We start from the raw sequence: 23,187 nt of genomic DNA on the forward strand, positions 1-23,187 counted from the left end.
AGTGGTGTGTCCTCACTGTGTTTACCACAGCACCGCTCTACCAGACTGCGAAGTACAGCATCGCGCTCAGAGAGTGTTTATGGCTTTTGACCACTCTGTTTACTACCCACATCAGGATGGTGACATCACCGTTGTTTTTCTGGGGCCGTGTTTGGGTGAAAGTTTGTTGAATGGAAAGTTAATGTGACCATACCTCTATCCTCTGTTTTGTTTGTTTACCCTCACGGTTCATTATAGTACTATGTTTCTTATGTGTAATAATAACCATGAATCTATATAGGGTCATCAGCTAATGTGTTCCCAGTGGTATTATTTTAAAAACAGAGACAAGGATCCCATGTAGCATTTCAGGGAATTTCTGGAAAAAAACAAAAAGATGTTAAAAAGTCCTGCATTCCAACCTCACCTGATGACTACGATGATGCCATCGAAAATATTGTAGGGGTTCTTGATGTAGCCAAAGGGCCCGTAGACCAAAACCTTCAACAGCATCTCCAGTGCGAAGAGGCTGGTGAACACAATGTTACTGATCTCCAAGGCATTGGTCAACTCATCAGGCTGGAGACACAGGCATGGAGAGAAAAGGAAGAGATTGTTAATGCACAACTGTAGCATTGCACACAGCGCAGGATGTAACCAGCAAAGCAGGCTGATCACATGACATTAGCAACAACACCTGGGGTGTCACATGTGCGCAACGCAACATGGCGATGACTACAATCTATTCAGGTCTGACAAATCTGTCTATTCACACACAGCTACTCTCTGTCACATACAATACACACAGTGCTGCCGCTGAATATGCCTGGGACGCCTGCTCGAAGCTCATTAGAGAATTGGGCTGCCACTCACATGTACATCAAACAATTTGCTTTGTGTGTTTGTGTGTGTGTGCATGCTCATGAGAGAGAGAGAGAGAGAGAGAGAGAGAGAGAGAGAGAGAAAGAGCATTTGAGAGTGGGTGTTTGCCACAAAGCATGTGAGAGAAAAACAGGCAATGAGAACAAGCAGACAGAAAAAGAGGAAGAACACGATCCAAAAGATAAAAGGCGCAGAGCATCCAAATACGACACGGTATGTAAATCAGACGTTTTCAGCTGGTATCCGTAATCATCGGCGAGGAGAAAAGAGCCAGCGGGATATTTGTGTTGTGTGTCTGTGGACAGTGGAACACCACAGACAGGCTTCATGAGGCCTTTCATCTCTATGCATTAAACAGTTTACACAACTCAAACATTGTGACACACACACACACACACACACACACACACACACACACACACACACACACACACACACACACACACACACACACACACACACACACACACACACACACACACACACACACACACACACACACACACACACACACACACACACACACACACACACACACGGCTGTATATTATTTGCGCTTGATAGGCCAGAAAAATAAGTAAATTTTTTACGAGGTGAGACTTGGACAGTGGATGGATTAAAGGTGTTTGCTAGTTCTCCATCATAAATGTGTGAATGTGTGCATGTTTGTGAGACGGAGAGAGAGAGGGGCTGCTTGTCTTACGGCCTCAGCATCCCAGTGTGCGCGCGCGCGCGTATATATAAATAGAGACGTCATCCTGGCAGAAAAATTATCCCCCGACTGAACCACGAGGTAAAGTAAAGTAATGTAAACACAGTGTGCGCATTAAGCCCGTCCTGGTGGGCTGCCACTAATCACTATGCATCATGACTGTTTAAGCAGTTATTACTCAACGCCAGCATGGAAACGAAATGGAAAATGAACACGGAGATTAACATCACCGGTTGAATAACAGCTGCCTGTGCTGCATTACAGCACCAGTTTGTCTACGGCAGTGACAGAAGAGTATTTCATTATGAAGAGGTTGCCACTGGTGGTGTCGTTTCTTTATGTTCATACAAGGAAGATGGCGGTTACAGTGTCCCTGCTCTAAAGCAGTTTTGATTAGTTTTGTCAAAAGGAAAACTTTGTTATTTTAATGGTAAACCTCAGGCTACAGCAAGCAGCAGGTTAAAGAAACAGGGGGAAACAGCTAGCCTGGCTTAGTCCAAAGGTAACAAACTCCACCTTCTAGCCCCCCTACCACTCACTACTTAACTCACTAAATACATGATCTTACTCCAATTCAATCTAACCTACAACTCCACCAGAAAAACAAATCAATGTATAGTGTAAAGAATTCCTTTAGCTGACTTTGTAGTAGTGTACTGGATGGTGTGTCAGTACTGTGTGACATCACATTGCACAAAACAGCATATATACATTTTCCACACTTACTGTAGGGCCACATCTATCCGTGATGTAGGGTGTGGACACAGGTGCAACAGACTTAAAACTTTTTATCCGAAAGGGCAGTGGAACACTGCAGCCTAGTGCTGAGTTACTCTTTAGTTTCAGCCAAAATAAATAAAAGAAACTCTTTATATACCAGCAAAGCCACAACTTTTTGGAATTGTGTGGTTGACGGTTGGAATGGGCTGAAATGTCTTAGATTGTCAAAAGCAAACACTGCCATCGGAAAACTTCAATAAGAGTGTCTTGACAATTTTAACTGAGTTTGAGCCGGTCAACACTTTCAAGTCATTGCTTAGTGTTAAGTCATTATTCCCATCAGACATGAATTCAGTTTAAGGCCCTAAGGCAAAGAGTCCAGCAACACCAAGGCCCATTATTACACCATAACTCATAGCCTGACACTTCAAAACCGAATCTCCCTGGCTTATCATAATAATAGTAAACTTGCCATTACTACTACTTTCACCAAGTCCCCATGCCTCAAATAAAAAATAAGTTGTGATTCCTTTTACAAATGACCCATAAGTCTCATGCCGTAGTTGACTGCTATACATTTAAGGTTTACACCACTAAAACGTCTTCGCTAAGGTTATGAAAAGATCATGGTTACAATAAATTTGTGTTGGCTGTTGGTAGCAAAGACAAAGTGATCAACGCTTTTGGTTTTATGACGAGGACACATCTGAGATGCTGAATAATCTAGCTGTTTTGTGATTGTTTGAAATGCAACTTTTGACTGTTGACTGTGAAAACAGTTTTCAAGTATGAGTCGACATGCATGAAATCAATTGGCTTAACTAGAAAACACACCGTGGCCATTTTGAAGACTGGTACATCTTCAACACTTTGTTAAATACAATCAATTATAACAGTTATCTCCCCTGACCTCGGAGATATGAGCCACGATATTTCATCAGCTGAAGCCGTCACATCGAGCTACAGGCAGAATAATTATAAAGTCATTGGAAGCTGCGTTTTCTGCGACAAACAGGAAGATGAAAATATACTGCAGTGAATATACTGTGAATAGAAAACAGCTAATTGCTGGGAGAAATAAATGGGGTATAAGTTCAAGTGTGATCATGTAGTACATCTGTAAAATGGGCACAGCAGAGGACACTTTGGGAATAGAGGATGACATTTTCCCCTCTTGCCTCCTTGTTAAAAAAGAATAATTTGCCCACGGCCTTCAGAGCTGCTCCTGCCAGCGAACCCAGCCAATCCTAAAAAAATAAGCTTTTTTTCTGTTTCATCTCACCTCTCTTTGTCAGTGTCTGTGTGTCTCGTGTCGGTCACTGGATTCACAGACGAAGACTAAATCTGTTTGTTTGATCCCACGCCTTTATAGTGTCCATTTGGCTGGGGCCAAATCCTTCATGTGTGCACACACTAATTGTGCCATTGAGAAAAGTTCAAAGTGTAAACAAATGCAGGGGCACTTAGATGTCTGTGTGTTCTGTCAGATGAATGCCCTCACATGCAGTTCTGTAGACACACACACACACACACACCACAAATAGACATAGAGGTGCACCCAAAGCTACACTAATGAGCATGTGAACTCATCCACAGGCCACACACATAAACCCATACATTGAGCTCCAGTATGCACATGTATGAGAGAGAGAGAGAGAGAGAGAGAGAGAGAGAGAGAGAGAGAGAGAGAGAGAGAGAGAGAGAGAGAGAGAGAGAGAGAGAGAGAGAGAGAGAGAGAGAGCTGTATATTAATTGCGCTTGATAGGCCAGAACAAGAAGTACATTTTTTATGAGGTGAGACTTGGAGTGCAGACATCTGGCCTTAAGACTGAGGTGCAGGTCATTATTTTTCCCCCACTGTTTCTGCCCTGCTATTGTTCCAGCTTGTATATAAGACATTCCTCAGACATCATGCACGATTTACAGCTAGAGAATGAGACCATAAAAGCCCTCCTCACACGTAGAAGAACACACCAGAGACACAGATGTAGAAACATACGCAAATAAAACACACAGAGAGAGAGAGAGAGAGAGAGAGAGAGAGAGAGAGCACCATCAAAGGTTTCACAGCTATTATTGATTTCTTAATTGACTGCTGGCCAATGAGTTGTGCGCACAACCGAGAGAGAGAGATGAATGTGCCCGCCTGTGCAAGTTTGTAAGTGAGAAAGTCTTCTCGCGTTTCTAATTGCTTACTTTGACGGTTGTGTTCTGGGTAATGAGGCTGAAGGAGCATTAGGAGGTAAAGTGTGTTAGATGAGGAATAGTGTAATCTGGTTAGTGCTAATGTAATGTCACCTAATCTGATGTGATCTAATCTAAGCGGGATGCTGCGCCCCGCTCCTATTCAGACTGTCAATGATGCAGCACCATGTCTGGTGTGTGTGTGTGTGTGTGTGTGTGTGTGTGTGTGTGTGTGTGTGTGTGTGTGTGTGTGTGTGTGTGTGTGTCTCCCCATCCCCCCAGGCCTGCAACCTTGGCATAATTTTCAACTCCACCCTCTCCCTTGAACCCCATATCCGCCACATAGTCAAAACCTCCTTCTTTCACCTCCGTAACATTGCCAAGATCAGACCCTCACTCACACTCCTCGCCGCCGAACGACTCATCCACGCCTTGATCTCCTCCCATTTAGATTACTGCAACTCACTCCTCTATGGCATCAGCCCCAGCCCCATTGACAGACTCCAACTGGTCCAGAACGCAGCCGCCCGTCTCATCACCCACACCAAATCCTGGCACCACATCACCCCAGTCCTAAAACAACTCCACTGGCTCCCTGTCTCCCACTGAATCACCTTCATGGTCCTGGTCCTCACCTTCAAAGCCCTCCACCATCTTGCTCCCAATACCTCACTGATTTCCTCTCCCCCCACCAACCCACACGGTCCCTCAGATCCACCTCTGGCGGTCTCCTCTCCACCCCCAAAACCAATTATTATTATTCCACCGGGCCCAACTTTAGGGCCTTTGTTGTTTGTAATTTAAATACATTATATCCCTATTTTATATCAAACTAAAACACAATATTTTATCAAATGATGATAGTATCATCTTTTAAATTTGCAAAAGCCTTCATTAACAGGCTGCCATTTTAAATTAACCAAATCCTGTATCTAGATGACTACAGTATAGCTAATTTAACTTTGACTCGACTTGTGTTCCAAGTCAGAAAATCCAAGTCGAAAATCAACAAAGAAAAATTAATTTAGATAATCTATACTTCAACATGATTGCCAACGATTGATAGAAAAATCAAAATCATGTATAGATAGTTTGGTTTAATCATACATTGGAAAAAAATATATAAATATAACAAAACAAATATAACTCTGTGCAAGGGACAAATACATTTCTGCCAAGTGTCATTGACTTCCAAAACAACAAATGTCAGGTTTTTTTTTTAGGAATCTTATCTCAAACATACTGTGACCCCGCCAACTTTAATTATTATCTTTGCATATTTAACATCACAGTCACTACCGAACTAGAAAGTGTCATCAGATTAAACCTGGATTTTCAAAAAATTCAAATGACAGACAGAAAAAGTTGAAAGGATTGTTTAAAATGACAATGCAAAAGGAATCAAGTGAGGTAGACTCAGCTGGAGCTAGAGAGAACTTGTTAAATGCAGGCAGCATGCTATTTGACATCTCACTGAACCAAGAAATAGCTGAATCTAACATTTTATCACTTCATTGACTCTCTCCTTTTTGATTTCATGGCCTTCAGGACTGGAAAATTCCCCCCCCCCATAAACCAGGATTAGCAACTGTCGTTTTGCTTTCTACGTCTCACCATTGTACAAATTAGAAAAACACTTTTCTTAGGACTGTCTTGGAGGGCAGCCAGTGTCTTCAAGATGCCAACTCTGTATTCCTCAGGCAAGACAGGATAAAAGCTGAATAAATATTGTCTCTTGTTGAAGCAAAAAGCACATCGAAACGGTCTTTCCATCGTCTCCCTTGGTTTGGCAAAATGGAGAAGCCATGTGTGTGTGCACGCACACAATACAGTATGACAACACATTGACGCCTTCAAACATCTACTGTATGAACACATTAGAAGTGCACATTATTTCTTTATAATAATAAACCGAAAGCTACCTATCAAATGTTAAGCTCAGGTTGCTTTTATTTTGAAGAGAGACAAAAGCTGAGGCAGAAAAAGTGGCTAAACCTCAGAAAATAAACCATTCCCATTGACAACAGCATTCAATTAAACCATATTGACCTCCCTGACAAATCTGATCTAAAATCTTCACTCTAGACTCCTGCTGGTCCCTGTGCATCACTTCACGTTTTCAACCTTTCTTTTGTTTTGCCTTTATCCTAATACAGCTCCTGTTGCACCCCCAGCATTTCGAGGGAGGAAGATCTCTCTGTTTTCACATCCAGTACTTTGACTTAGGGGGTTAAACACTTGCTATTCAAACATTATTTTCAAGTGAATACCTGTCAAGGTTAATGAAGTCATAACGTTGCCTGTGGACAATGTGTTGATGAAGTGACCCAAGGGGGACTTCAGATCACTTTGTGTCAGCTACACACTGAATCAACATTCATGTAAGCGCTGAAAAGCTTCCTCCATAGCAGCAAAATCCAATTTCCAAAACAGGAAGAATACATTTCACCCCGCCGCTCCCTTGACATGTCTGTCTTTTTCTGTGCTTCTTAACTTCTCCGCGAGCTATTTTGGCATCGGTGCCGTTCATCGAGGGAGTGCAAACGGCTGACAGGAGCGCGTCAGAGAAGGGAAGCAGGAAAGGGGAGCGGGCTGTCTCTGTGGCCATAAAGACAAAGGGGAAGTTTCTTATGTAAAGTTAGAGAGTGGTTGACCTTCCCAAGTAAATAGACTATGGGCTGTGTCACATAGTTGGCAGGCATGCAACTATTCCATCAGCTCCACCATAAATGGTAATGCTCTTAAACTGCACAGAGAGTCAAAGCAGACACCATCTTCTCACTCGCCCAGCCCGTCCACCTCCACTCATCCACCCATCATCAGCTCCAAGTCCTTAGACTGTGTCATCTCTATCCAACACTCTATTTAATCATCTTTTTATCCCTGCATCTCTGTGTCGCACACACATTTTCATTCAGTGCACTTACACTGTCCGCTGCCCTCGCGGTGGGACCTTCTGTGCCGCCGCCCGTGCAGGTTTGAGTGTACGTATGTTTGAGTGTGCATTTAAGAGCCAGGAAGCAGACGGGGTGCTCTGTTATGTGTCATGGTCAGTGAGGGTTCAGGCCCCGTAGCTGCAGACACACTGATGGGTTGCAGGGTAACAACACGTCTGTGTTTGAAGAACACGTGTGGTTGTGCTGTATCTGTCATGGTGCAGTTTATATCTCAGAGGACAAGTAATGGTTTGTGTTTGATTGCCTGTCCAGGAAATGACATGTCTGTTGATAAAATAATCAATATACTGTATAGTGTTCTAGTGACAAAAGTTTAAGCTCAAAATTGTGATGGCTTTTTCGTTGCTATAGGAATAATATTTGTGGCAAAGTGTTACCTATTTAAGCTTAACGTAAAGCTGCACTAATCAATATCTTATCTTATCTATAAACATTGGGTTAAAATATGATGTGTAATGTGAAAGATCTGTCTTGAAATGACAAACCCATTGGGCTTGGGACTGACAGAGCTTATCCACTGTGTGCCCACCTACACCTGAAACCATGCACTGATGGTACTAGCTGTCAATCACACTGTATCCATGTTACAATGTATCCAGGGCTATTTTACTACAAATGAGACCATAATTTACTAAATGAACATAAAAAAAAAAACACGGTTCATTACCTGCCCTGCACCAGATGACAGCTACTGACCAAAGTGGCCAGAATTTTCTTTTCGTATTACTGGGAACCAAAACAGAGCTGAAAGGACATTTAATAGTGGACTTAGAATTATCCATTGGCCTGAAACATAGCTGCAAAAGATAGCATTATATTGTTCACGGTGTGTTGTCTTTTACTGATTGTAAAGTGCAGGTGACAGCCACTGCACAAATGTTCGACAGTTGTTATCATGTGCGATGCACGAGTATCCATCTTAACAACTTTCCACCAACTATTGTACACATCTGTCAGAGATGATGAGAAATATCTAAATGCTGCATCATATAGTCAAGAGCATAGTGTTTCAAGTGCTGAATGGCTGCCACTTCCCACTGATTAAAGTCAAACAAAACCAAACCATCCAAACCAAATCTGTTAAAATTTCACAGTTTCTTCTAGACACTTTCTTTTCTTTTCTTTCTTCTAGTCCACACACACGCGAAGACACAGCTGCAGCAACTCATACCTCTATGACAAATTGACAGTTTATCTCTTTTCTGCAAGATAAACCCGTTCTGTTCATATACAGCATAATTCACAATTAATTAGTACATTATATGTAATTATTGGCAGCAGAGACACTGAGCGGCCTGCAGCAAAATGGGTTCTGCTAGTCCACAACCCCATGTTTCTCTCTCCATCACTTCCTCCTCAGGTGAGGTCTTTTATTGTGTCAAATTCTCTTTAAGACAGTCAGAGCTCTACAACCTTATTTGCAGCTGGATGATGTATTGTACCAGCTCTGTTTTGTGTGTGTGTGTGTGTGTGTGTGTGTGTGTGTGTGTGTGTGTGTGTGTGTGTGTGTGTGTGTGTGTGTGTGTGTGTGTGTGTGTGTGTGTGTGTGTGTGTGTGTGTGTGTGTGTGTGTGTGTGTGTGTGTGTGTGTGTGTGTGTGTGTGTGTGTGCGCGCGTAGGATGGGCGACAAAAAAACAGGCCAATTTGATCAATATGCTGTCATACTTAACTGAAATTTCTTAAAGGGGCAGGTTTCTCCAAACACAGACTCTGACTCAGATCTAGAAGATGATACATGGGAAGTTGTATCTCCATCCATCAGAGGGATGTATGGATCAGAGACTACAGCAACAACAGTGGCCATCGATGGTTGATTTTACGGGCGAGATGCCACGAGAGGATTCAGAATGAGTGATAACCTAACAAACTGTCAAAAGACTATACATATCCACACTCTTCACGAGAGTTGAGAACTGGGCAGAGGTATCATTTTATTTGGGAAGATGGAGACATGTTCTGACCACAGTACATTGTGGGTATCCTTATTGACACCCGTTGATCCATTTAAGGATAACCCTTTGTTATTGGGTTTTTTCTAAAAAGGTATAGATGGACGTCACCATTTTTCTACTTGAGGCCTAGAGCATAATATTTTACACTGTTCGTCTGAATTATGATGTGCAAATGAGACCATTACATCAATGCAGCAAGTAAGCACTAAGCGCTAAGAGGGAACCATCATTTAGAAGCACTCAGCGTCACTTATGGTTAATCCCATATTGCTCCAAACCAAAACTCCTCATAGCTTTGGAACACATGGAAGCTTAATCAGTGACTGGCTGGAAAACCTTACAGAGATCACATCCCATTTAAGTGAGTCAACCACCAAGTCAAACCTTTAGCTGACCTGCCAGGAAGGATACTTTCCTTCATATGCTGCATCAAGTTAACTCATTTTAAATGAACCCAGTATGTACTTATTTAATATTCTACTATGGTGAGTGTTTTGAGACCCCATTTGCATATAAGACCGACCCAACAATGCAATGATTTCCATATTTGATGAACTAGTTATGACAGTAATCAGTTTTCAAGCTGTGTATTGCTGACCACAGCAGGTGAAACTATAAAGCACTTGGCAGCTGCTCATTGTATACACTGTATATGGTGTGCAAAGGTTCCAACAGAAAACTTGGCTGAAGGATGTAAGGAAATCAAAACCCGGCCTCTTCGCCATGTGGACAGAGTTACGGAGACAAACAGAGGCTTAGTGATCCTCCCGTCTATTGGATATCGATGGGCTTGCAATCAATGAAGCATCTCAGTAAAGTTTTCAGGAGGGATACATGTTACCCAAACTAGGAAACGGCACTCGAGGCAGAGAAGACAAAAGGCTGAAGAAGAGGGAGATGAGGAGAGGACGGAGCGTACAGGAAGAAAGAATGACAAAAGAGGTGAAGGTGAAAGTAAAAAAGAAAAAAGGTCAAGAAAGAGGAATGGAAGGGAAATAAAAAGAGTGGGAAGGAAGAGACAGCATGGGGGGGAGGGAACAGCAATAAAACGTGTGTGTGTATGTGTGTCTGTATGCGTGCACGCGCTGAGGATGTTTAACATCTGGATATGTTTATAGGCACCAGGTCATGGATCAAAAATAACCCTGTAAATCCTGGTCAGGCTTTAATCTCCTACTACACACCTACACACAGCACTTGTGTCACTTACTTTACGTGCGTTATATAACTTTATACACAATCACACATGCCAAAGATCCAACACAATAGCCTCAAAACACCTCAAACTTTAATCCTGCATTTGGTAACATTTTTACTCCAAAAAACACTGAACCGTGCCAACACAAATTTTTGATATGTGCTCAAATCAAAGAGCAATGTATGATCACTGCGAGGAATTTACCGCACACTTCAGCGTGATGACGATAGCAAACTAATCCAGCCTCTCCAAAGATGACCGAACCTCTCCGTCCCGACAGCACCCCCGTCTCCTATTAAATACACTTCTATACTTTTCCTTGAACAAATATATTTGTGAGGAATTGTAATTGCAATGTTTTTTTTAATACTGGAATTGTGACTGATATATGCTTCGCTGCATTCTGTGCTGGCGCTGACCTGCGTGAGTGGCTTGGGTATCAGCCAAGACGTGACCGATCCACATTAGATTCAGATTCTTTGTCAATGTTCCTATAATATTCGGTTATTCTTCCACAGAGAGCTTCCAGCTCTTTAGCCACAGCAGTCTCTGGAGCGAATATCCAGCCATGAGGTTTCAGAATTTAAATGGGGGGGGGGGGGGTGTAAGAGAGTACTGGCACTGGATCAGTTGTATGAATCACTTGAAATCCTTTGTTTAGATACTCATTATTTGGATTAGGTCATGTCTTGTTGCCACCAAACATCAAGACATGACAGTCTTTCAGGTATGGTAATGTGTTACCTCAAATCGCCACACCTAAAGTTGTTTTATATTAGGTTTTTGACTGTGTACAGTTGGAGCGAAATTAGCATTTGCAACAATGACTCATTTACTCCTTAAGAGTCAGGGTTAACCCATAAGCATGTTCAGTTTTTAGTGCTGCCCATGTCTTAAAATGTTAATAAAGATGAGTGGAGCTGGCAGACTTGTCAACAAACCTTATAGGAGATTAAGAGATGCAAATGTTTGGACTATAATTTTGACTGATCACCTGTCGTTTTTGTGATGGCCAATTTAAGATAGCAGGAATTTCAGTGACATTTCGTTGCGCAGATCATTTTAATGAGACTGTACAGGTTGCGTTCATTCATTGGCGAGATCTGATCACAGTCAGTGTCAGGTGACCTCCAGATGTGGTTGGGCTTATCCGATTAGCATTCATAACCCGATGTGTTCTTCGTCCATTTACACCTTGCTTTAACAGGCCTTTTTTCATAATCCAGATTCCTTCTCCGGATACAGATTTCAGGTTAATATGAGGTTTAACTAGGGTCAAAGAGGAAGAACCCCTGAGGGAAAACAACAACAGATTGTGAAAGAAAGAAACAGTTAAAATCTCTGTCAGATGTTGTGGGGCCTTCCTCAACCAAACCACCACTGTGATTCTCTCTATGTCTCTGACTCTCTCTCTCTCTCTCTCTCTGTCAGTCATACTCTCTCTCTCTCTCTGGCTACAATTATGCTCGTGTAAACAAAAGAGAGCGACAACAGGAGTTCCAGTTGGGCCCGTGGGAGCAGTGTAGCTCACACAATTTCACAGAATGACACAAGTACACGCGTTCAAACACTTTCTTAATGAGACATACAGAAACACACAAGTACACTAACCTGCTCATGGTACTCAATCCCCATGCTCAGAGTATTGATCAAAATGGCGATCATAATCCCTCGTCCGAAATATTTGCTGTCCACGATCTTCCTGAACGTGTCGCACACCAGCCTCCAGAAGTGGACCACCTTCGACGCCGTCTTGCCCAGCCCACACTGCTTCTTTTTGGGCTGCCGGCTGTCTCTCCTGTCCCTGCGGTGGAGATCCTGGGTGAACTCGTAAACGCCCTCGCTGTCCGAATCACCCAGTGTCTCGTTGCCTTCTGATTCGTTGGCCAGGGCCTTGGCGCAGTAGGGGCAACTCTCGGGGTCCAGTGTCAAAGCGGCCGTGTCCATGGTGCTGCTGGTGGTGCTGAGGTCACGAGCTGACAGCTGACGGGAGAGCCGGGCTGCAGCAGAGCGACAGAGGTCAGAAGCTGACACTAAGACAGAGAAGGGAACTGCAGCAACATCAGCATTTTTGTGAGAAGTTACACAAATTAAATGTTCTAGACACATTTTCAAAGCCAATGAACGAACCAATGAAATCTGGTCTGAACAAAAACATTTGTAGACAGGTGCATGTGTGTCAGAAGGTGTGTTTAGTGGTGGAGGTTAGTGTGTTTGGTATATGAGTAAGGACCCCACAGCCTGTGCCAAGGCCTACAACCTGAACGGACCTGGCCTGACATTTGCTGAGACCACTGACTTGAAGAACTCGGCGTCAGGCAGACGAAACTTGCTGCGAGTGCGGGCATGAGGGATTAATATTCATTGACCGGAATTAGCAGTCTCTCTGTCTCTCATGAAAGAAATTTAAGAAACACCACTCTGGAATGGGTTACACTTTGAAGCTTAATCATGACAAATCAACCACACAAATAGAAAACACTTCCAGTTGTGTGTCACTTCATTTACCCAAACACTGAAATTGAAATTAAACACTGACTGAGTTAATGAGATCCTCTTGTTATTTCCAAACCCCATTATGCTTTCCAGGTTTTTTACTTCATGCCAATGCTCAGCAAAGGGAATTCTATCCACCCCAAGTATAACCCAGAAGGAATGTAGCTAATCTAGCTAATCCAACACCTCCAACATTTGTCTTCATTGTATGTGATTGTGGTTTTCATGAGCAGGACTTCCTCCCTGTTCATTTGTGGTGTGTTGTCTACCTGTTGGAGTGTGTGTGTCCACCAGGCTTGATGGCCGTCTCTCCAGCGGCACGGGTGGGATATTGAGGTTGAAGTTGATGTTAGTCAGAGCAACACTTCCTCGTCTGGACTCTGCCAGGGCTCGTGCCTGTAGGGTGGGGTAGTTTTTGGGACCTGGTGCAGCAAAGGGCACAGAGTTCCTCTTCATGGCCTTGGACAAAGGAGCGGGAGCCAGGGAGAAGGAGTCCGGTGTTTGCCCCGTGCATATGGGCGAAGGGGTACAGCAAAGAGTTTCCATGTTGAATACACTGCGAACTGAAGCTGACTCGGCACCTCCTGCAGGAGGATTTGACAAATTGGCGAGGTTTGAGTCAGATGTGGCTGCCGTAACAGAAGAAGGTGGCATCAAAGCAAGATGTCCAATGCTAGTTGTTGCTACAAGAGCCCCGCCTTTGTTGTTATGTGCCCCTGCTTCCACATCCCTGCCCTCCAGACAGTGGAGGCTCACTACTCCCCTCACGCTGCCATTTCGTAGGTGGTAGTGGTGATGGTGGTGGTGGTGGTGATGATGGTGAATCATGTGGTGAGCAGACACGGATCCCTGTCTGGACTTCCTCCTCCTCCTCTGACTCTGGCCACGTTGGGGCTCAGTGGCTGGTGGCGAGGCGGCAATGTTGAGCCCGGCTCGGCGAGCCAAGAACCTGCAGATATGCGCCACTTGTTTGGCCCCCTTGCGGATGACATGTACTAGGTACTTGAGGAGCTCATCGTAGCAGGAGCCTGGCTCGGAGAGGGAGGCCAGAGTGCTGGCGTTGGACAGGAAGCGCACCCGCTGCTCCTTCATCAGCTGGCTCTCCCGCTGCTTGGTTTCAGAGAACTGAGTGGCGATGACCACCAGGCACAGATTGATCATGAAGAAGGAGCCGATCTGAGGACAAAGAGGGGAAGATGACATTGTTATTCTCACGCTCACACAACCGTCCCCCCAAACTGACCCGCTTGTTCAATTGTCAGCACACAGCTGGTGGCATCATGTAGCGGCACTTACAATGATGAGTAGGATGAAGTAGATGAAGTTGTAGAAGGAGTGAGCATCCATCACAAAGTACATGATGTCCACCCATCCCTCCAGAGTGATCACCTAAGGAAGAGAGAAAAAATAGGACAGTGAAAAACACAAAGAAAGAAAGCAGATTAAAAAAATACAGATTAAAACATTACATTGCATAGTTCAGTGTTCCAAATGCCAAGACTCAACAGACAACTAATTCCCAACATTTCTCTTGTGTGCTTCACCCCACGCAGGCATCAGTTGGACTTATGGGAGAACTCATCTCCAAAATTAACCCCTTCAGCTAGACAGGCGAGAGGGTTTTCAAAGGATGTGGTGATAGCAAACAAATAGTGTAGCAAAATGAAACTATGGTCTGGTGGTGTGGCTGTGGTAACTTGCAAATCCTGTAAGCCCTTTTTCCACTGATACACCAGCCACCGGGGCAGTTTGTCTCCATCTTGAACTACAGACTTGCGTCACTCAGACCATACTGTATGTGCCCTTCTGCAGAATAAGTTTATGCAATGAAATCTTACTGTTCTGGAGGCGTCATTAGCTGCCGTACCTGGAAGATGGCGATCCAGGCATAGCAGATGTTGTCAAAGTTGATGGCATCCTTGAAAGGGTTGACCCGACCGGCAGAGCACTTGGTGAAGTACTGGTTCCAGTTCACACAAGTGGTGTTGTCAGTGCTGTTGTAAGAGTCCATGTCCAGGCTGCACTGCAGGCCTCCCTCGTACAGCTTGGGCACCGAGCCGCAGTCCCTCATGCCGTTGTCCCGGCGCTGAGAGCAGATGAAGGGGTTCTCGTCGTCGTTCTCTGTGTGGTAGTAGTCGTGCAGCTTCTCCGACTTCACAGACAGAGGGCTTGGGAGAGACAGAAGAGGGGACATTGCAGGGATTACTGATTTGTTTGGGTCGTGGGACTAGACAAAGTCATAGAAAGGTGTTCTGTAAGTTGAAATACTTAATTTTTACATTTGAAAGGGTCAGTAGACATATAGTATTTAACACACAGGGTACAATACACTTCAATTTGGTTGAACAGCGACCGCTCTGGCACCTGGTGGCAATTGCAGGATAATAGAACAAATTTAAAACTTTATTAAGCAATAGTCAGTTGCAGGCAGGCTCACTCTAGTGTTGCACTTAAAGGTCTGTGTGTCTAGATAACAAGTTTTACCTTGAGACACTGATATGAAAAAAATGAACCAAAACTGCTTTTACGTTTATTTAAACTAAATTGATTAAAAATACTGAGGGAATAATTAGAATGGGTGAACACAACAAGTTGTATAACACCAACAACACAGACTACCATGAATACCCTAAGACACAGCAACATCTATCTAAGGTAACTGTTCATACCAAGACCAGACAAAGTGAGGCTGCGGTGCCCATGACTGATTTAGCGCAGCTTGCTTTTGTTGCCAGATTGAAGCAATTGAGTCGAGATGCGGCTTCGTTTGAATTCGTGCAAACACTGGCCCCAACTGTGAATTGATCAACTCTGAAGCCCCGAAAGTCGGCAGGTTTTAATTTCATGCAAATAGTGCGGCAGCTGGCACCCCTTCAAGCAGATAGGAGGAAAATAATCCACAGAGGCAGCTGCTATTGTGTTGACAAACCTGGGGCCAACTGGCCCGGGGAGACCCATGTGTGTATTGTGTGAGTTGGACGGACGAGCGTGTTTGCTGGACACAAACTTTTGGCATATCTGTTACGGTGCACTCATCCGGCCGGAATAACTGGTGTTGTGCGTCTGGTGATTGTGTGATATCTGGCTTCTCTGTCAACACAAATTCTGCTGGCAGGCTGTTGCATAGTAGTCTCACATACTTTGTGGGACAGGACCAGTTCCTTTTCCGTATTGGAACTTGCTTTTTTTTATTCAGACATTCTATAAAAGTTGTTTAAGTCACACTTAGGGATGATCTACTAAAGCACTGCCAACCCAGCCAACAGTTCATAGCTGGTACTGCCAAAGCGTGATAATATGTAGCCGTAATATGAGATAAAGAGAAAGGGGAGCAGACATTAAAACAGACTGAAAGTCCATCCATCTGACGCGGATTTCTAGACACAAGAAGAATGTCTAAAAATTGATGAAGACGAAAAAAAAGAAAAGAATGCATGCTCACCAACGCCAGTATGCATGGATTTAAATTATAGCTGTGAGATGTCATAAATCCTATAGAGGGAGATGAAGCCGGGATGAACATGAATAAGTCATGGGTGCCCATATTCCACATACCATGCGCCGCACAGGGCCTTTGTCATTATTCCAGGGCCCGTCTGTCTCCCATTCATCACTGTGATGAGACTCTGTAATCGCTAACCTCATTGACTTCACTGCATGACCTAGTTTAGTGTGCAGGGCGAAGGTTCACGCCGCAGTTTTACCTTGACCTTCTCAAGACCTGTTTGCGATCGCAGCCTTTCATCTGAGCTCTGTCAGTAAAATAAGACATGAATAAATACATAAATCCTGTCACCTTGTGCACCGTTGGCGTAGATAATCATTTGATCAATATAAGTTCTTGAAGGCCAATACCCTCATCAATATACAGATTTTCCAATTGGGAACACAGGCTCTTTTGTGCGTATGATGTTATGTATCATTTTCAGTTGCCCTCTCTGACCTTTTAAAATGATATCACTGGTTCAGTACAACTTGATATTCATAGGTTTGGCCATTGTGTTTAATGGTTATGATAAAAATGTACTGCACAGCCAAATGGAACAGGTGACACCAGGAAACAGTGACTTACAGGGCAGGAATTGAGCAGTCACATGATCGGAGGGATTGTAAACAATACGAGTTCATCAGTTTGTTTGGAGATAAAAAGTGAAAGTGAGTGTGATAAGTCATCAGTGTGTTTCCTACACTGCCGGAGCTTTTTGTTTGTGATACTGTCACACTTTAGATCAGATCTCATCAGTTACTTAGTGAGTATGGTGCTATGATAATCAATTGAAATCATCATTATCAAACCTACAAAAAAAAGGGGCAAAATGAGTGGGAAAAATACATCACTGCTGAAACTTCCCTTTCGTTAACAACAGTTTATAAATCTTAGTTATAATTCAATGTTTAATGTTTCTGGATCATCGTTGATTGATATGGAAATGGTGTTTCGATACAGTAGCAGGTTGAGGTGGAGCTTATTTTGTGGCTTCAAATACTAAAAAGAAAATACAGGAATGCACCACTTTCAATCAATGTTTTATATACATATAAAACATTGTGCTTTGTTTGTCAAATCTACAGCTGTCCCAACAATAAATACCAGAAAAACAAACAACAACACAATGTCACAGATAAGCATACACATCAGCACATATAGTGACTGCGGAACTCACAAGGAGAAGTTGTCCTCCACAAAGCAGCGGTTTCGGAGCAGGCCGGCCCACAGCTGGACGCCCACAATGCCGAATATGAAGAAGACAAAGAAGCAGAGCAGCAGCACGTTGCCCAGCATAGGCAGGGTGTCCAGCAGCAGGGTCACCAGGATGCGCATACCTGAGAGACAAGGACAAGGTCAAACAGCTGAACAGCACGCTGCAGTACGGCAACGCACACGTACAAAGTGCATATTACTGATTGAAATGAAAATCAAACCTCTTTTACAACAAGTGGCTGTGCGATGTGACGGTAGTGGGTATTTTACTCAAAAGCCCAGTCGATATGAGGACATATCCAAGCACCTCTCAATTTACAGCCATTCTCTCTGCCTAGTGCAGAGCTAGAACACACTCACAGTGCACATTTCAGTATCTTTATTCATTTGATCTTATTAAACACGTGCCAGTCGATGCTATGACACTTTCAACAGTTTAATGAACGGTAAATAATTATGCTAAATGGGCAGAGCTAATAGCCCGCCGTACATCACAGTTTATTGAATGTGGCCTCTGAGCCTTTAAAGTCGTATATGAGTTAAACAGCTTAATGAAGGACTGCCAAAACAGGGCCATTCATTGCAACAGATGAAGAGCAGTGCTGTGGGCTGCTCGTAAATAATACGACGCCTGGCTCTTGACAAACAGAAGTGATTCGGAGAGATTCCCTGTCAGCAGGAAGTTTTTTACAATGTTGAAATTGAGCAAACTGCTTCCAATTAAAGAGTGACATACTGGTCTCACGTCTCTCTTGTTCTAGTGGCCTGTGACAAACCTCAGCGGCATGTAACCGTTGGTACTTAAGTCACTCATGCTCCACTGTCATATGCCACCTCACTCTGACATATAGAAATTTGTATTGAGATGCCACAGTCATGCTATTTGGAAGTCTCGAGTTTAGCATTTTGACCAGCGCCAGATTGAAACCAGAGGTAAACAAACGGGGAGGAGAAGGGGGTTGGGCCAGACAGAGCTCAGACAGTGCTTTGTCGTCTATTTTACCCTAAATGAGACCACTATTTACAAAATGAACATCATGCTGTATTGAAGACTTGAAAGGAGAGATTGAGACCTTAAACTCCTCAGGAAAATGTTTACTGACGTTATAAATCAAGTGAGGAGTCAGTCATTTTCTCATAGACATATAGAAACTGACTTCTTGTTGCAACCAGTGGAGTCGCCCTCTGCTGGTGATTCCAGAGAATACAGGCTTCAGGCCCGTTCACTACGTCCACTTTTATATACAGTAAATCGTCCAACGAGATGAAAAATGAGAAATCAAATAAAACAAAAATGGAACCTGTTGTCTTCAGCCCCAACTCACGCTGCCTCAAGTGACCTTACAATACATTCACTTGAGACTATTTTCAGTGTCAGTGGAACAATAGTGACAAAGTATGGGAACACAGCAGGGAAACACCACAATAAGCAGTGACATGTGCTGTTAAAGAATCAGTGGGTGGTGGCACATGGCAGAGGAACACCAGTGTCAGATGTTTACAATCGCCATATTCATACCACTATGAAAGTGGCATACCACTCGGAATCGTATTGTGCCACTAGAGTGGGATATGCGAATATTAGATCTCAGCATCGCTGCAATGAGTGTTTTTAGAGCAAGAAACTCCAGTGGAAGTACGTAGTTAAATTGATTTGCTCATGGAGGTGAATGTGTGTAAGTGCAGAAATGTTAAGCAGACCCTTTTAGAAAAAGAGGGGAAGTGTGCGTGGCAACATCCTCCCTTGGATGGAATAAAGGTTAAACACATAATTGGATATGACACAAGGGTCCTGAGTCAAGCGGAAGTGCAGTGATTTGTTAGCAACCTGCCAGTGTGTCAGCAGGACTCCTACAGTTTGCTCTGAATTAACGCCACAGTAAAAAGACAGCTTTTTCACCTTTCACACCTCTCTGCTATGGACAGTGTTTCTCACGCACGCACGCACGCACGCACGCACGCACGCACGCAGCTAAATCTGGCCATGTACCTCTGCTGTTGCAGCTCAGATATTACTCTTACAGAAATATTTTTTCTTTTTTTTTAATGTTGCTACCAAGTTTTTCTGTCCCTGCAGAAAGCTGATAAAGTAAGCTACAATAATGGGGATAATTTTTTTCTGATCAGGGTTTTTTTCGGGGTAATTGGAGCGGCTGGGTCAGCCCCTGCTGGAGCGCCGGCAGAGCTCGTCTGCTGACAGACGGCCTCAGGGGAACAGGGGAGGGACACCAAGAACATGGATAGGACAAAACTCAGAGAGATGGAGGGAAAGTGAGGGGATGAGAAAGTAACTTGCTTTCCAAAATTGTAGTCTGATTGATGGCTGTCAGTGCAACACACAAACTTAATGCTGAGTGGGTCTAATGAGCACAGGCCCAGAGGTCGAAGGGGAGTCTGTATTTGATGAGGTTTTTCTTTGAAAAATCTAATTTCTTAAGAGTTAGGGACACCGTGATGACAATTTCCATTTGCTCCTGACCATTTAATATTGAATACAAATGATACAATGAAAAGAGAATGAGTTAACTGTGAATATTTGAGAGCAGAACTCTTAATAACCTATATCAGACTTCTGTTGATGCTTATTTAAATGTTGTAATGCTATGCCAAAGTAAATGCTGAAGTCTGATGCTGAAGTGTCAGTGTGGACCTGCTGTGGAAGAGTTAGATAGCTTCTCTTTGTTTACTACATCAACGGTCTGGGTGAATATTTAGACAGTCTATATAGAAGCCAAAGCCTGTCAGTTTTTGTTTTTTTTAATGTGCGTTTTTTCACAAAATTGTGCGTATTTGCAAACGTGATCCTGAGCAGACATGCTGTGAGGATAGAAAGCGCTTTGTTGTTTTCTTTTAAATGTGGTATCAATTCCAGCCCTCTCTGGTTTGGAGTCGTTGCCTCAAATGAAACATGTATTTACAGGGCATGTTTAGAATACAAAAATAATATTGTATCCACATTCCAACACCTTTCATCTACACTGTGCCATCTGCATGGGGAACTTTTCATATTTGCAGAGAGATTCTGATAGATTCTCTCTTCTTTTTTTTTCATGTGGGTACACAATGTGACAGAGACTTTTGGTGTTGGCAGATGGAAGGAAAAACGAGGGGGGTTTTGCTGACTTGTTTGGATATGGAAAAAGAAATGAGGAGGAGACAGCCAGGAGAGACAAGGGGGGCGATAAAGGGAGGAGAGGCAAAGGTATTGCTGAAAGACGAGAGAATGAGTGGCAGTGAGGAGCATCTGCCATGGATAACAATCTTGTTTGGATTGGGTCTGTAGCCATCATTCTCTCAAAGGGAGAGACGTGAGTAAGGGAACCCAGGGGAAGTAAACAGAAACTCTGTGAATGGCATCCAATTGAAAAAAAGCGTTTTTAAGTTATACTGCCACATTTTCCACTGCGCGCAGCAGTCAGAGTAACTGCAAATGTGTACACAGTAACAGAGAGAGATGATAACCTAGAGCTGTATGTCACTCTGATGATCACACTGTGAAAAGAGTGATTAAATGCTGTTCTCCGAGGTTGTTTTCATGAGAAATTACTGTATACAACTATACTATAATAGCATAGTGATACATTCAGCTGCTGTCACAGAGGAGGGGAGGCTCACACTCTGACAGACCCGACTCGCTGCCTTCAACAGCAGCTCTCTCTTTTCTTTCTCTGGTCATTAATGGGCAATGTAGGCGCACACACACACACACACACACACACACGACACAGGGCGCACATTAAGCAGCAGCTCCTTCTAGGGATTGCTCTCAGAGTGCTGAGCTGTTTGGATGCCGCTTTAGTCAGTGACCGGAGCTGAGATTAGTGTCCGCTGCAGGCCGAGCCTCCACCGACCGGCTTCACACTACCGTTCAGACCGGAGATGTGGCTGCACAATGACAAATTAATACTAAAGACTCTGACAGCTGCACCCATGCAGAGCGCAAAACCAATCATTAGCAGGTTTGAATCTGACAGTCCCACCAATCACAATTATCACTGAATTGAAAAATCTTTTTTTTATGTATTATATTATTTATATGTATTGTTTTTAATCTGTGGATTCTAAATTAATTTTACACTTGTACAGTACTGTTTAAAACTTTGAAGGTATTTTATTTTCATAAGCTGCGACTGCACTTTAACAGCTATTTAAAGGAAATAATTGTTGTTTATTCCTAGATTTCTTATGTAGTCAAACTAATAAAATAAGTTCTATGTCTTCATTATCTGCATTTAACTGTTTTTCAGCAACCATCATTTCCATACAGGGTTATACAGCTGTTAAAAAATGTTATGAGTTGTTTTAAATGTACATGTATCTGCCAATACACAAAGTCAAGATATCAGGAAAGCAGCCTCCTCTATTAAACAATGTATGGCTCAGCTGTTTGGGGGAACACTGAATATTAAGAGTGACTGCGGGGGTGTTTCAAGCCTGATATTGTTATTTTGAAGGTGGTAAGACTAACATGGACAGAGCCAGATATGAGGCCATATCATCCTGAATATCTTGGACAGAACCTGAGTTTACCTCCCAGATAAGAGAATCAATCCTTCGGGCCTCTCCCAATCTCAGTAGTATGCTCATTCCAAGTGATCGACATTTCATATTCAATATCAATCATCTCCTCCTCCGCCTGTGTGCCCTCTCCAACCTCGCCGTGGGCGGCTACTCCATTCCAGCATGGCTGGCAGGCAGGTGGCTGTGTGAGATCGGGGGAACCATCTGTCAATAGGCAGATTAGCTCGGCTTCTTTTGCCCTCCTGCCCAGGTCCAGCTCCATCTCTGTACGGTGAACTGATGGGCTCACAGAGTCGTGGGCCAGCGTACATCTGCGTCTCTTCCTATTTGCTCCGAGTGGACGGATGGTAACTAGCTCCGTGTCAAAGACTCCGGACGAGGATGACTAGGTGTTTCTCGAAACGAAGTGCCTCTGCATAAGTGAGCCGCGTGACACCCCCCCCCCCCCCACCCCCGCCCCCCCGAAGAGAAAGTACATGCAGAGAGATGAAAACTGATGGAGAGAACAGAGGACAGACAAACCATCTGAACTCTGTTGACCTGCTTATTTGCATGAGTGAGTTCACAGATTTGTTTCTGCTCACCAGTTTGTATGAAGCCATCTGCTTTGATGTGTTCATAAACTGTGTATTCCTGTTTATTATATTATATTCACATTTGTGTGTCGACAACTCCTGCACAGATAAATCCACAGTGAAACACAGGTGCAAACACAGATAAAATAATTTGTAAATTGCAGACAGACAAACTCATTACTTTACAAATCCTAAGCAAAACTCATAAATCGTCAAACTACTGAAAACAAATAGGACTCAACACCTGTGGCTCCATTTATAGAAGCCTACAGGATCTGCCAATAATGCCCAGTCGTAATCGTAAGCCAC

At 43.4% G+C, this 23,187-nt stretch overlaps 1 protein-coding gene across 2 annotated transcripts in view; it reads right to left on the reverse strand.

Annotated features, from left to right (window-relative positions):
- cacna1g (calcium channel, voltage-dependent, T type, alpha 1G subunit) overlaps nucleotides 1–23,187 on the reverse strand; it is a 215,155-nt gene that overhangs the window by 73,821 nt on the left and 118,147 nt on the right. For both annotated transcript variants that reach the window (XM_047327653.1, XM_047327654.1), the window contains 6 exons: nucleotides 17,745–17,904; nucleotides 14,948–15,248; nucleotides 14,377–14,469; nucleotides 13,350–14,256; nucleotides 12,196–12,584; nucleotides 407–558 (listed from right to left, as the gene is read on the reverse strand). In XM_047327653.1, the coding sequence (XP_047183609.1) occupies nucleotides 407–558; nucleotides 12,196–12,584; nucleotides 13,350–14,256; nucleotides 14,377–14,469; nucleotides 14,948–15,248; nucleotides 17,745–17,904 (2,002 nt within the window). The remainder of the gene's footprint in view (nucleotides 1–406; nucleotides 559–12,195; nucleotides 12,585–13,349; nucleotides 14,257–14,376; nucleotides 14,470–14,947; nucleotides 15,249–17,744; nucleotides 17,905–23,187) is intronic.

Source organism: Scophthalmus maximus, chromosome 16 (genome assembly GCF_022379125.1).
Source record: "Scophthalmus maximus strain ysfricsl-2021 chromosome 16, ASM2237912v1, whole genome shotgun sequence".
NCBI classification, from domain to species: Eukaryota; Metazoa; Chordata; class Actinopteri; order Pleuronectiformes; family Scophthalmidae; genus Scophthalmus; species Scophthalmus maximus.